The sequence below is a fragment of the Passer montanus genome, unplaced genomic scaffold, assembly GCF_014805655.1.
Source record: "Passer montanus isolate IOZ18808 unplaced genomic scaffold, ASM1480565v1 scaffold11, whole genome shotgun sequence".
Lineage (NCBI taxonomy): Eukaryota > Metazoa > Chordata > Aves > Passeriformes > Passeridae > Passer > Passer montanus.
The window spans coordinates 5,469,991-5,482,182 of NW_024357613.1; the positions used below are offsets into that span (position 1 = coordinate 5,469,991).

The 12,192-nt window shown below is 34.7% G+C and overlaps 1 protein-coding gene across 3 annotated transcripts in view; it reads right to left on the reverse strand.

Moving 5' to 3' along the window:
* Positions 1-4,859: 4,859 nt before the first annotated feature.
* The window catches only part of GRIK2 (glutamate ionotropic receptor kainate type subunit 2), a 358,568-nt gene continuing 351,235 nt past the window's right edge, over positions 4,860-12,192 (reverse strand). For all 3 annotated transcript variants that reach the window (XM_039728175.1, XM_039728189.1, XM_039728197.1), the window contains one exon: positions 4,860-7,447. In XM_039728175.1, coding sequence (XP_039584109.1) covers positions 7,283-7,447 — 165 coding nt within the window. In that variant the 3' untranslated portion in view covers positions 4,860-7,282. The remainder of the gene's footprint in view (positions 7,448-12,192) is intronic.

Here is a 12,192-nt window from a genome sequence, read left to right on the forward strand (position 1 = left end):
AGAAAGTGCCTTTATATTAGCCAGCATGTATCTGCAATGGGGATATCATTTTTGGCAACATAATAGCCTTCTATAATGAGAAGACAAACTTCATGGAAGAGGGAAGAACAGTGAATTTTATTTATTTTTACTTTATCAAGGTTCTCAGCATAATTCCCCTATAACAGCCTCACAGACAGACTTATGATATATGAACTAGATCTGTGATAGGTAAATCGCTTACCCATCAGTTAAAAGGATTTTAACCAGTGCCAGCAAGTCCAGTCACACGCCAGTAACTAGAGATGTATCCAAAGGATCTCATATTGTTTAATAATTTCATTAATTATGTGCACTATAGAATAGTGTGCAAGTCTGAAGATTGCATGAAGGAGGAGTTTCATTAAGTAGAAATTTGTGCTGGCAATTCAGAAGGACTTCAACAGGCTGGATAGATGGGCCAACAGAAAGGACATGAAGCTGAAGAAAAGGAAATGACAAGTCCTGCACCTGGGGAAGAATAAGTCCACCTATTCTTGGCTGGTAGCAAACCAAGTAGAAAACAGTTTTGCAGAGAAGGGCATGGGGGTTCTTGTGAACAGCAAACTGAACTTGAGCCAGTAGTGTGTCCTTTCAGCTAAGAAAAGCGGCTCAGCCTTGATTGCATTAGGAAAAGCACTGCCAACAGGTCAGGAATCTTTCCCCTTCTGGTGAAACACATCTAGAGTGCTGGTTCCAGTTCTGGTCTCCCCAGTATGAGAGACAAAGACTTAATAGAATATGGTCTCTATTTAATGGCCACAAAGGTGATTAAGGGATTGAGCGTCTGTCATATGGGGACAGGCTGAGACACCTGGGACCACCCAGATGGAGAAGAGAAAGCTTAGCAGAAACTGATGGGGGAAATGGAACTAGACTCCCAGTGGCAGCCAGTGAAGGGATAATAGGCTTTGAATACAAGCCAGAATGCAACATATTACCTTTAAATATGAGCAAAAAAGTATTCTTCACTGTAAGCATAATTTTACACTGGAAACAGGGGAGCTAGGGAGTCTCAATCCCTGGACAAACTTCTCTAGTTTTCTCTTTTTTGTACAGGGGCATTGTACTCAAGAGTGTCCAGAAAGCCCTTTCACCTGAAGAAGGCCTTAGACTCAGCAATTCAAAACCTCACTGTTTCTGTGACATGATTCTTTTATGACAAGGCCACAGGCCAGTTGTACTTACTCCAAATTAGCATTTTTAGGATAGAAGTTAATGCATAAACTTGCTTAGCAGGTGTGCATATCAGCAATTTCTGTTGATCTACCTGAGCCCAAATGGCTCAGCCAGTTAGTGTGGTTCAGTATAAAGAGAATTATAATGGTTACCATTGTGTTAGGCTGCTTTTCATTCCCTGGGCTTAACAGGCAGGAGTCTACTTGTGGGAAAATGTCATAAGACAATCTTTGACATAAATCCATCATAAGTTGAACTTGTACCTTCAAAACCAAATCACTACAGATTTGGTCTGTGGTGGTCAGTGTTGCCCAAGGAACACTAACTACAGATCCTTTACCAATTTTCAATGTTTTCATGCAATTTTTTTCAGGTAAGTTTAGTGTAACATATCCTATTTCCACCAAGCAAATCTCCTACAGTCATGGAAAAAAGGAAACTCTTAAGATTTTGTCATATTTTTTTTAACTTAGGAGTAGATTTTGTAAGTATCCGGAAAAACAATACAATGTGTGGTCAGGAAGGAAAGGCATTCTTTTGGCTCTGAGAATTCATGAAAGACAGATCCATGTATAATTGCGAGTATACACTTCAACATTCAGAAGAGCTAAGTTCAATGATACAGAATGTCACTCCTTGAAGAAAAAGGTAAAAGTGAAAGCTGATATGTTTGTCCTCAAGACCATATGTGTTGTTTCCTTTAATTTATATTTCATTTTCTTGAATTCCCAGTTTTCCATCACAGTAGTTATAGAAAGATAGCATTCTTGAATAGAAGCAAAAGGAAGTATTTCTTCAATTTTGTTTAGAACTATATTTTGTAGATTATTTCTAAATATATCCATAAAATTATTAGCAAAATAGGATCGCTATAGATTTCAGCAATGAAAGGCTTGTTGACTAAGTGGGTTGAAACAACGAAGGAAGGAAAGGTTCCTGGTGTCCAGCTTAACCAATCTCTTAATTATATCTTTTCCAAACTTTGCCCAATCAAAATTCTCATTCCAAAGAGAACTTTGTATCATCCAATATATCTGTGTTAACCTACTTATTAAAAAAAAAAAAAATCTAATGTAGCTGATTAAATATTTAAGCCATTATAGAAGGTATGAGAACATGACACTCTATTCCTATACCCAGACCATCTAGGGAAAATTCCAGTAAGATGAGTCAGTGTGATAGCCCCTTTGGGTTGGTTTTATTATTTTTATTTTTTGATTAACCTATTGCTGCAGTGATTAGGATTTCAGGCAATGAGCTAAAGCAATATATTACTAGACTGGCAGTCAATCAGATCACTATCACTTCAAACATCATTTAAGAAGATCTACATTGTTTTATTATTTATATAGCTCCATAGTTCATGGTGCTACATAGAACAAATCAAAGACAGATTCCCTGCCCCCTAAGAGCTTACAGTCTAGGCAAGTACAAGAACAACAGGAGAAGATAACACAGGCAGGGGACAGAGAGGGGTAGTAAATGAAAATAAAGACAATTAGATTACAGTCACATGAAATGCTAATGTTTTTATCTTAGTGAATACAAACTGGGGAGATGAGGTGTTTGAGTAACTTTATTTTTAATTAGAACTATTTTTAAAGGAAGGCCAGAAGAAAAGGGCTTTGAAAATAAATTTCACACTTTCAGACGTGCTTGTAGGAAGGCAGAGAGGCAAGACTGGAAGAGAACAGGACACTAGCATGTTTGAGGTTGGAAAGCAATGATCTTCAAAGCAGGAGAAGCCAACCTCAGCCACCCTTTGTTTTCCAATACATCCTTGAAATTCTGACAGAAACACGATCGCTTCTGTACACCTAGTTCTGCCTTAAATATTATATCTGTACATATTTGGGGCTGTATTGGATAAAACCTTGATTCCTCTTAAGTAGGAGTTCTCGCACTTGTTTCAAAGGAGTATTTCAGTTATCATGTTTTTTGTTTGTTGATGTATTTGGAGACTAAGTGAAGTTGTGTCTGAAGTTCTTCCCACTTTTCTAATATCCTTAACATCAATAAAATAATAAACCACTATTTTATAGCATAATGTTTTACATCTTAGTATGATCTTACCTCTGCTCATTATTCCTTTTCCCTGAAAATATTTTGATTTTGTAGAATATTAGGGCATTTCTCCTATTGAGGCTTTGGATTTTGGCACAATATATTTTCTTCCCTGATAAAGTATTTTTTTCAATTCTGAAATATTAACAAGTTAGTGTAGTAGGACTAAACTGTTATTTTGGGGGTTGTGAACATTCTATGGATGAAATCAGGAAAGATTAATGAACAGAGCCTCAAGTAATAACAAAATGAAAGAAAAGGTTATTTCGAATCTATACTGAATTCTTCAACTGAAAATTGAGACAGAAATTTCAGAAAGAAATATCATATATAAAATCTCCCAGATACTCCCTGTATGTGTCTGTACTTCTGTTTGTATAAAAGGAGAATACCATTAAAAAGGCTTGCTGATGTCTATAATTGGACAAATCCTCATCTACTGTAAAGCACCAGAGATCACCTGATTTCATCCAACCATTTGGCTCATTATTTTCACTACCAGTCCTCCACAAATTACATTTATCAACAACATAAAAGGGGTTTTGTCCTTTTTTTCTAGTTATCTATTGCTATACAACCATGCTGAGGCAACCTGAAGATATAAATAGAGTGTCTTTTGTGTCTTAAAGATGTCTATTTTCATTGAAACAAACATGGGGAAAAAAGTTCTGTTTAATTTTCTCCAATTATCATCCAACAGGCAGTGCCATTTCACTGAGCTATAACTGCTTTAAAACTCTTCTCTAGAGTGACATTTAAGGTCAGTCAGAGAAGCACCCATCATCCTATCCTGAGAAATCAGCAGACTAATTAAGCTGTTTTATGAGACCAGATAAAGCAGTTTTATATGGATTCTGAATCTTCGTGGGCCAGATCCTCTCTTGATTTTTGCTGGCAAGTTCCATCAGTTTTAATGACAGTAGAGAAATTTATACAGCATGAAAATTTTTGAATTTTGGAATAAGCCTTTCAGAAGCCTTTCTAAACAATGAATTTTTCTACAGAATTCAGGATTCTTTTTTTTTTTTATTACAGCAGCAGCAGCAGTAAAACGAAAATGAAGCTTTTGAAGAAATGTGAAGAAATTTAAAGGAATTGAGCCTTTTCAAGTATAAAACTATCAGTAGTATTTTCTACTCTTTTGGGGGTCAGGTCTTTATTAGTCAATTTTCTGTAAATGTCTTAATACAGAAATAATTACTATTGCAAAACAAAGTAACAACATGAGTTAGTGTATGACTGTTGAAAAAAAAAACCATTGTACTACTGTGAATCTGTGGAACCATGCATTTCTAGTCTTGATTGTTAATAAAAATCTCCAGTTACTTTGCATATTTCCCTCAATAATGGAAGGCTGAAATTCTGACCAAAATCTTAATTAAGCTATACTACTTCAGTGATAGAAGTTTTGTTCCTTGGGAAGCTTTGACTCAATAAAATATTTGGGACATATTCTGCATTCACTGTTACTTTAGCTCACAAAAAGCTTAATGATAATTAGTCTTGAGCACTAAGGTGAGAATGAAATCCTGCTTATTTCAACATCCTCAACGGAGAAAAGAAGAATGTGTTTGAATATAATACAGCATTTTATTACATGATTTTACAAATTTTATTGTAAATCATCAATCAAATGCAATAGCCAATTTTTTCCATTTCAAGCCATCATAATTAGGAGTTTTCATTGTGTTATGACAGTTACTCTTTTCCCCTCTGTGTTGCAAAGATTTAACTTAAATATAAATTATGTATGTTTACTCATTTCCAGAAAAATTGCTTAAAGTGTTTTTATTTTCTTTATACTTCAGACAAAGATAACCTGTTCTTTGTTATCACATGAATGGGGATGAAACTCACAAATATAAGAGAATTTGCTTTCTCAGTCCCTGCTCACAATGGAAATGGCCAGCTCAATCTCTATGAAGATTTATGATAACTGGGTAGTAGACACAAACCTCCCATTTACCCCCAAATTTCATTATATAATTTCTACAGTTTGGATTATATATTTCTGTGCCATCATCTTTACTCACCGATGACTTATTATCTATGACTACTTCAATGATTGGGGGGGGGTATTTTAATGTTTTGGGGAGTTAAAGTAAAATTTTTTTCCATGTAAAGACCATCTAAATAATCTTTTTTGGTTGGCATAACATTTCTACATAGTCCATACTATACATTTCTTGTTGAGATACAAATAAATTTACAGTAGACAGAGGTGCAAGATTCAGCATCTTTAGGGCAGTATTTAAAAATGTTATGTCCAGGAACTCACCATAGTCAGGACATATAAGTTAGCTTTGAAGCAGCTAAGAGCCAAATCCTGCAATTATCAAAATGTGATGTAATGGCTTCTGTCAGAAATCCCAGCAAATTCTCTCATCACAAATTTAGTGGCAAGAATCATCAGGATAGGGCACTAAGCTGAAGCTAAGTACCAGTACTGACACAAAGTACTGCACATATGTTGCTCAAATCACGCAGCAAAACCAAACCAACTAAAACTGACATAAATTTAATGCTTTCTTTTTTTTCTTTTTTTTTTTTTAATTTTGTGCATTGGATTCAAACAGCAAACTGAGTGCATATTAACTTCTATCACAATGTGGTCAAGAGGTCTGTGTCTTTTACCATTTACACACAATTGTTTATGACAACATGTTATCAGCTTAGTGGAAACCAGGGGTGTAGCATGGTAAGCAGAGGTGGTAGTGCACCTATTTTTTTATATTATATAACTTGAAAATATGTCTCTTCTAAGATTCCTTTTTCATGATAAAAATAGTTTTCACCAAACGTTGGTGGTGCACACACACTACCACTCATGCTTGGCATCACACCCCTGACGGAAACACATGTTCTTATTTTGTTGATAAAAAGTATTACAAAAATTTCCATACAAAAACTATTTTCATAGAAATCTTGCATTTCCACAAATAAACCTGAACATTTTTTTTTTTTTGGAAAAAAAAAAACTGCTCAAGAATATTGTTCATTTAGTACTGTGACTGTATTGAAAAATGCAGTCCTCCTTTGAGTTCTTGACATTCACTTCTTTTAGGTGACCCATCCCTCTTCCAACATTAGCGAGAATCGCACAGGCTCCATTGAATTCAATTAGTAGCAGGAACAAGTGTTTCAAAACCCATTCAGGCTAAAATGCAAGCCCTCTATGTGTGAAATGCACTGCTTCCCACCCCCTCCCTCTTTTCACAATTATAGAAAAGAAAATCAATTGCTTATATCTAAAGTTTGTAAGATACATTCCTTTGTACTAAGGAAGGTTTCATTCCTCTAAAAATTGGGTCAAAATTCTGGAAATATTTTTGTTGGTTTTTTAGATCAAAGTTCCAACCCAGCTAATTATTTTTTTTTTGTAATTATTATTTATTTACTTAGTTCAGTGTCACAAACAATTAAAAAAAAAAAGCAGGTGAGCATCCTCATATTTATTCTTCTATTCATGGGATTCATGTTTCTTCACTTTTAACATTTCTTCCATCCAGGAAGATCCATCTCCTTGTCCAGTTGGTAGTTTCAGTCTACCAGCAGTTACCAACTTTTCTGTGCTGGGAAGTTCAGAAGAACATATGGTTTCTTGTTCCACTACAGTTCTGAGACTTTACTTTTACTAGACTCCGTCTGTGGTTTGTATCATCTTGGGCATTTATTCTCCCTTTTCTGGCAACTGTTGAACTTCAAAAGGAACCTGTAACTTCTCACTGAGACTGCATTTGAAACCAGCCACAAAACTCACATGGAACATTCATTCATTCAGAATGGTGAAAACCCATGACAAACAGTGTAACCCTGCATAACTTGGTTGATCCATGATGCTTGTGATTCGAGTCTGGCCATTGCAACTGCTGAGATCACAGAGTCTCTAGTTCATAGACACAGCGGCATGAGGTAACTCATTTTATTTTGCACTTGTTGCATATTTCCACAGGAAACATTCTCGCAAGGTTGTTTGGAAAAAAGACGACAGTTTGTGCTTGGGTTATTTGGCTTCCCAGCTCTATGCCATGGTTTCTTTGCCTGGCAACCTTCTGTCGTTAAATGTGTGCATGTTGATAACTTCTTCTGTTTTCACAATAACAGGGGCCTGTGGCTTGTGTTTTAATCGACGCTGACACTTCAGAGACATCCTTAGCTCTTCTACCATGGCACTACAGAAGGACCTCTACAGAAGGAAATAAAGGAACAAGAAAAAGAAATAGCTGTAAGAAATTACTAACTTCAATGTCTAGAAACAGATTCACTGTACTGGCACACACTTGTCATTCTTTACTTTGTCCCAATCTCAAACAAAGCTCAAAACTAATTGCTGGCCTTATTATATGCATCACTGTATATGCATATCACTATTTAATAATAATTAAAATTACTTATCAAACCATGATGACTCAGTGTAAAAATCACCTTGCCTGTACAATTGTTTTTCTGGCAGGTACTATGTCTGGATGCATATGTTACATAAAAACTACTTCAAGCAGATTTTCTGTCAACATGTTAGCTTTAGAGTACAGTATCTGAATGTTACATATCTGTTAGGCATTAAGCAGAATCTCCTCAGCCATATTTCAAAATAATAATTGCATTTCTATGGGATAAAGTGAGAGATCTTCCACAAAAAATGAAGTTTTAGTATAGGAAGTTTACCTAAATTCATCTTTAAACACTGTTAAAATCTAGATCTATTACTGAAAACTGATATTTACTCCATAATTTATATCATCTCTATATAAACACTTTTACCACTATTGATTATCATTTATGGAGTATGTGTTTAAAAAAAAAAACAAAACACAACAGCGATTCAGTTTCATTGATCTTAATGAAAAGTGTATTATTTAAAATATTTATTAACATGTTTACATCAAATACTCAAAGCTCTTTTTCCAATTTGCAGTGCAAGCAATTTTAAAAGTAAAATAAAATCTCTCTATTCCCTCAGTCTGTCTGACTCAATTTTCAACTGCTAATGGTGTGTTGAGCAATTAACCTCCTTCAGTGTGAGAATTGGAGTATCAAATGACATATGGTAGTAAGAAAAAAACTTCTCACTTTTGGGCTCTGCATCATAGTTTAACTTATGCATTTTCCAGGTAATGGAGAAATATACTAACTAAATAATCCCAGAATCTGAGAAGTTAAAACAAGCCTCTGACAATTGCTCTCAGCCAAAGCAAATTTGAGGTGTGGTCTAACCCTTTGCATTTTTCTCTCTTAACAACTAATCTCCAGGCCAGGGACATGATCAGGAAAAAAAGGCAGATGAACAAATGAAAAACAAACAACCTGTTGAACAAGAACCAAAAAGCCAAAGCACCTAGAATTACTCTAACTATCTCATGACCATTTTTTGATTTTGTTTGATTAGTGGTAGTCAATATATAATTGTCTCATTTGGCTTTCAAATAAAAACCATGCTTTATTTCTGAACTGTTATATCTTCATTATTCATACAAACCTGAAGCTTGGTGATTAGATCCAGAAAATATTTAAACATCTCACCCTACCTAGTTCACTGAGAACCTAGATTGAAGCTTCATTCATGAAATCTGCATTCAGCTTCCAACCTCCTGGGCTGAAAACAGGAAGGCACTCAGCTTTTCCCATTAAATTTTACAGCTTTGTCATTTGGCGATAGTAGAAATTCTGTGAAACACATTGGCGCTTGGCTTAGTTGTGGATCCTATTAGAATTCACATTCCAGTTCTCCATGCATGGTTATCAATCCAATAGGTATGCTCTGAAAGGAACCTAACAAGCCAAGTTCCTTAAAAAGTGTGGCAACTGCTAAAGAAGAATATGTGGCAGATACCCTTTTCTTCAGTGCAGCAAGCATTCAGCTGGAGAATTAGGGCTGAACATGAGTCACATTTAAGAATGTCGATATAATAACATCTTCTGCCAGAGAGATTTAAGCTTGTGTCTCAGTAAACAGCTATAAATAACCTACAGGCATTAGACCATTCCAAGGTAAAGTCATTTGCAGTTGCTGCTTACTAATCCTGTTCCACTTGGCATGGTAGCAGTTAACAGAGGCATAGAGAGAGAAAGGGAGACAGGGGAAACTTGAGCTGTTCTGTAGATTAGGTGTGAGACCACACAGCAGCAGAGGAAAGGCTTCAGTAGTAGCTCCTGTTTCACTGAGAACTTTACATAAAGTTATTATTTACATAAAACTATTCACTGAGAATAGTTTTACATAAAATTCCATTCCAGAGTGCAAATATGAGTTATCTTAATTAGGAATTAGAACTGAGCATGAATCCAACAAAGCCTGAACAAATGCCCTCTTCCTTAACCCTTTGCATGAATAAGGAAATGGGCAGGTAGAAAGTGAAGGAAACTATAATCTTGCTCTGGGTGTGATACACTTCCTTTGAAGCATTTCTTTCTCCTGCTGAGTTTGAAATAAAGGAATAATTCCTACTCAACTTACAGCAGAAATGATTTTACCACCTACAACTAAGAAAAGTTTAAGCTGTGAATCCAAAGGGAAGGTATATTTCTCTGGTTCAGAGTCAAGTACGTGTCCTTCAGAGGCTAAAGTTTGGCATTTCTGGCTGAAGTGAGCTCTGCAATATGCCCTGGGTTGACATCCAAGACAGCTTTTTTTTTTGTGTGTGAATGAGGTGGCTAAAATTCCTGATTGAATGGTCTCAATGTAATATGTCAGATCTTAATGCATAAGGTATTTTTGCTGATCGTTGTGTAGAAAGTAGAAAACTGTACCTCCTTGTCCTGATATACTTTGAAAGAAAATATTCAATTCCCTTAGACTTTCCCTTTTTTCTAATAAAGTGCTGTTGCTTAAGATCAAAACTGCCATTATGATTCTGAAATTGAAATTAACCCTGAAATTTTTTAAAAGGGCAAGACTTAATTTAGTATTCCCTAATAGCTTACAGGCTAAATTGCTAAGGCTTGAAGATCTTGGCATTTCCACTATGTGAGGAACCTAGCACATAGCTCAGGAATTTCATAGAGAATACATTAAGAAGTAAATGGTGCAACTCAGCGCTACACCACTGGTAGCCATGATATGGCTCACATCTCTGGAATTAAAGACCTAGCTTTCTGAGGAACAAAATCCCTCTAAATTTTACAATGATGCATTAGCTCTTAAAACTTTAAAGATTGTGTTCTTTTCTTTTTTTTGCCAAAGCATCTAAGAAGAGTGCCAAATTAGAACAAATCCTTTTCAAATAGAATCAATCCACCAAAACCTTTGCAAAAATCTGCAAAGGGTATTAATTTTTAAGTAATATCAGCAGGAAATGGATTACAACCAACATCCAAGAGGTGAGAAGATACATGTCAACATTCTGAAATTCTCTGAAAATGATATCTCAGTAAACTTGACAACACATTTTATCTGATAATTTTACGTGGATATGAAAACTTATTCAAAGGGAAATGTTTTAATGAGTGACAGTCTTAATAAAGCAGATACCATAACTTTGAGAAGGTTATTTTATATATTCTTCCATTTTATGTTTTCAAATTATTTTTTTATATTTTTTATGTGATCTAGTATGCACATATGGGAATAAAAGTATTGGTTCTGATTAAGACTATTGTTACATATCTTCTGTTTGTTTGTTTGCTGGTTTCAAATTTCACTCACTGAAATAGTAATGTATTTTAAAAATATAATTTTAAGGTTATGTAAGATTTTATGATTCAGACCTTTTTTCTTTGGGTTCTCTACCTGAGAAATATAAGGAAGAGTTTTCACACATATTAATAAAGTAATATTCAATAAATTTTAGAAAATATTTATGGTTTACTTTTTTAATTGAAATTAAAAAAAAATTGTCTAATTTCAATGCTGATCTCTGTAGTCTTTATTTTCTATACAGCTAAACTTTGTTTTCTTTCAATGTTAGGATACAATTTTTTGAATAATAAGACATGAAAACTAGAACTTCTTTTTTTTTTTTGTAACAGAAGACATTTTCAGATGTGATTTTAGAAAAGATAATCCAATGTCTTGATCCTTTCTATTCAATTGCTAAAGGAAAACAGCATAATGTTTACAGAACTGAAAGGCTACATTTCAAAACTGTTGTCCATCATGGAATTGAGCACTTTAGTACATATTACAAGACTCTCCACTTAATTCAAAGAAAATAACCTCTTGCTCCCAACTTACCTTCCACACTGCAGGCATGTTACAAGAACATCAGTTACTATCGATTTTTCACTAACCCTTACAAAATCTTAAGTTGTCTTCTTAAATGCTACCAGAAAGTAAATGCTGCCTCCAAGCCATCTTAGATATAATCAAATGCTAGAAGAATTTAAGGACATCATACAGCTCTCTAAAACATAGTACACATAAGTGTTTCTGGTTTGTTGCAGCATATCATGATAAAACATTACAAAAAAGTGTACAAAAGATCATTTTAATCAGAACTGTAGTTCTAAACCTTCAAACACAAAACAATTCTGAAAAAAGTTCATCTCCTTAAGACGAATAAAGAAGTAGCTGACACCTCTGACAGTCTTTGCCACAACTGACATCTCACAAGTCATGGAAAATCAAGATGAGAATTTTGAAAAATGTTACCACTGCTTATAAGCTGGTTAGGCAGCTTATGCATGGCTTTACTGCATGAGAAAAAAAAATGTGGTTCTGCACACGTGTATTAATAAGAAAGGTAGATAATACTTACACTGCTTTCATTATTTCGCTTTATGGGAATTCAGAAAGGTAATTAGAAATCATAATAGCATTTGTTAGACACATAATTATGAGACTATCACCATAGATTTTTATTTTAACAGCGTAAAAAGAGCAACAGGAGGAGACAACAGCATGCTTGCACCTCTCTAAATGTTCTGATTTAAGTGATTAATAGTCAGCGTGCTTTAAATTTTAAAAAATCTCTAATTGCTGGTTTATATTTTTCC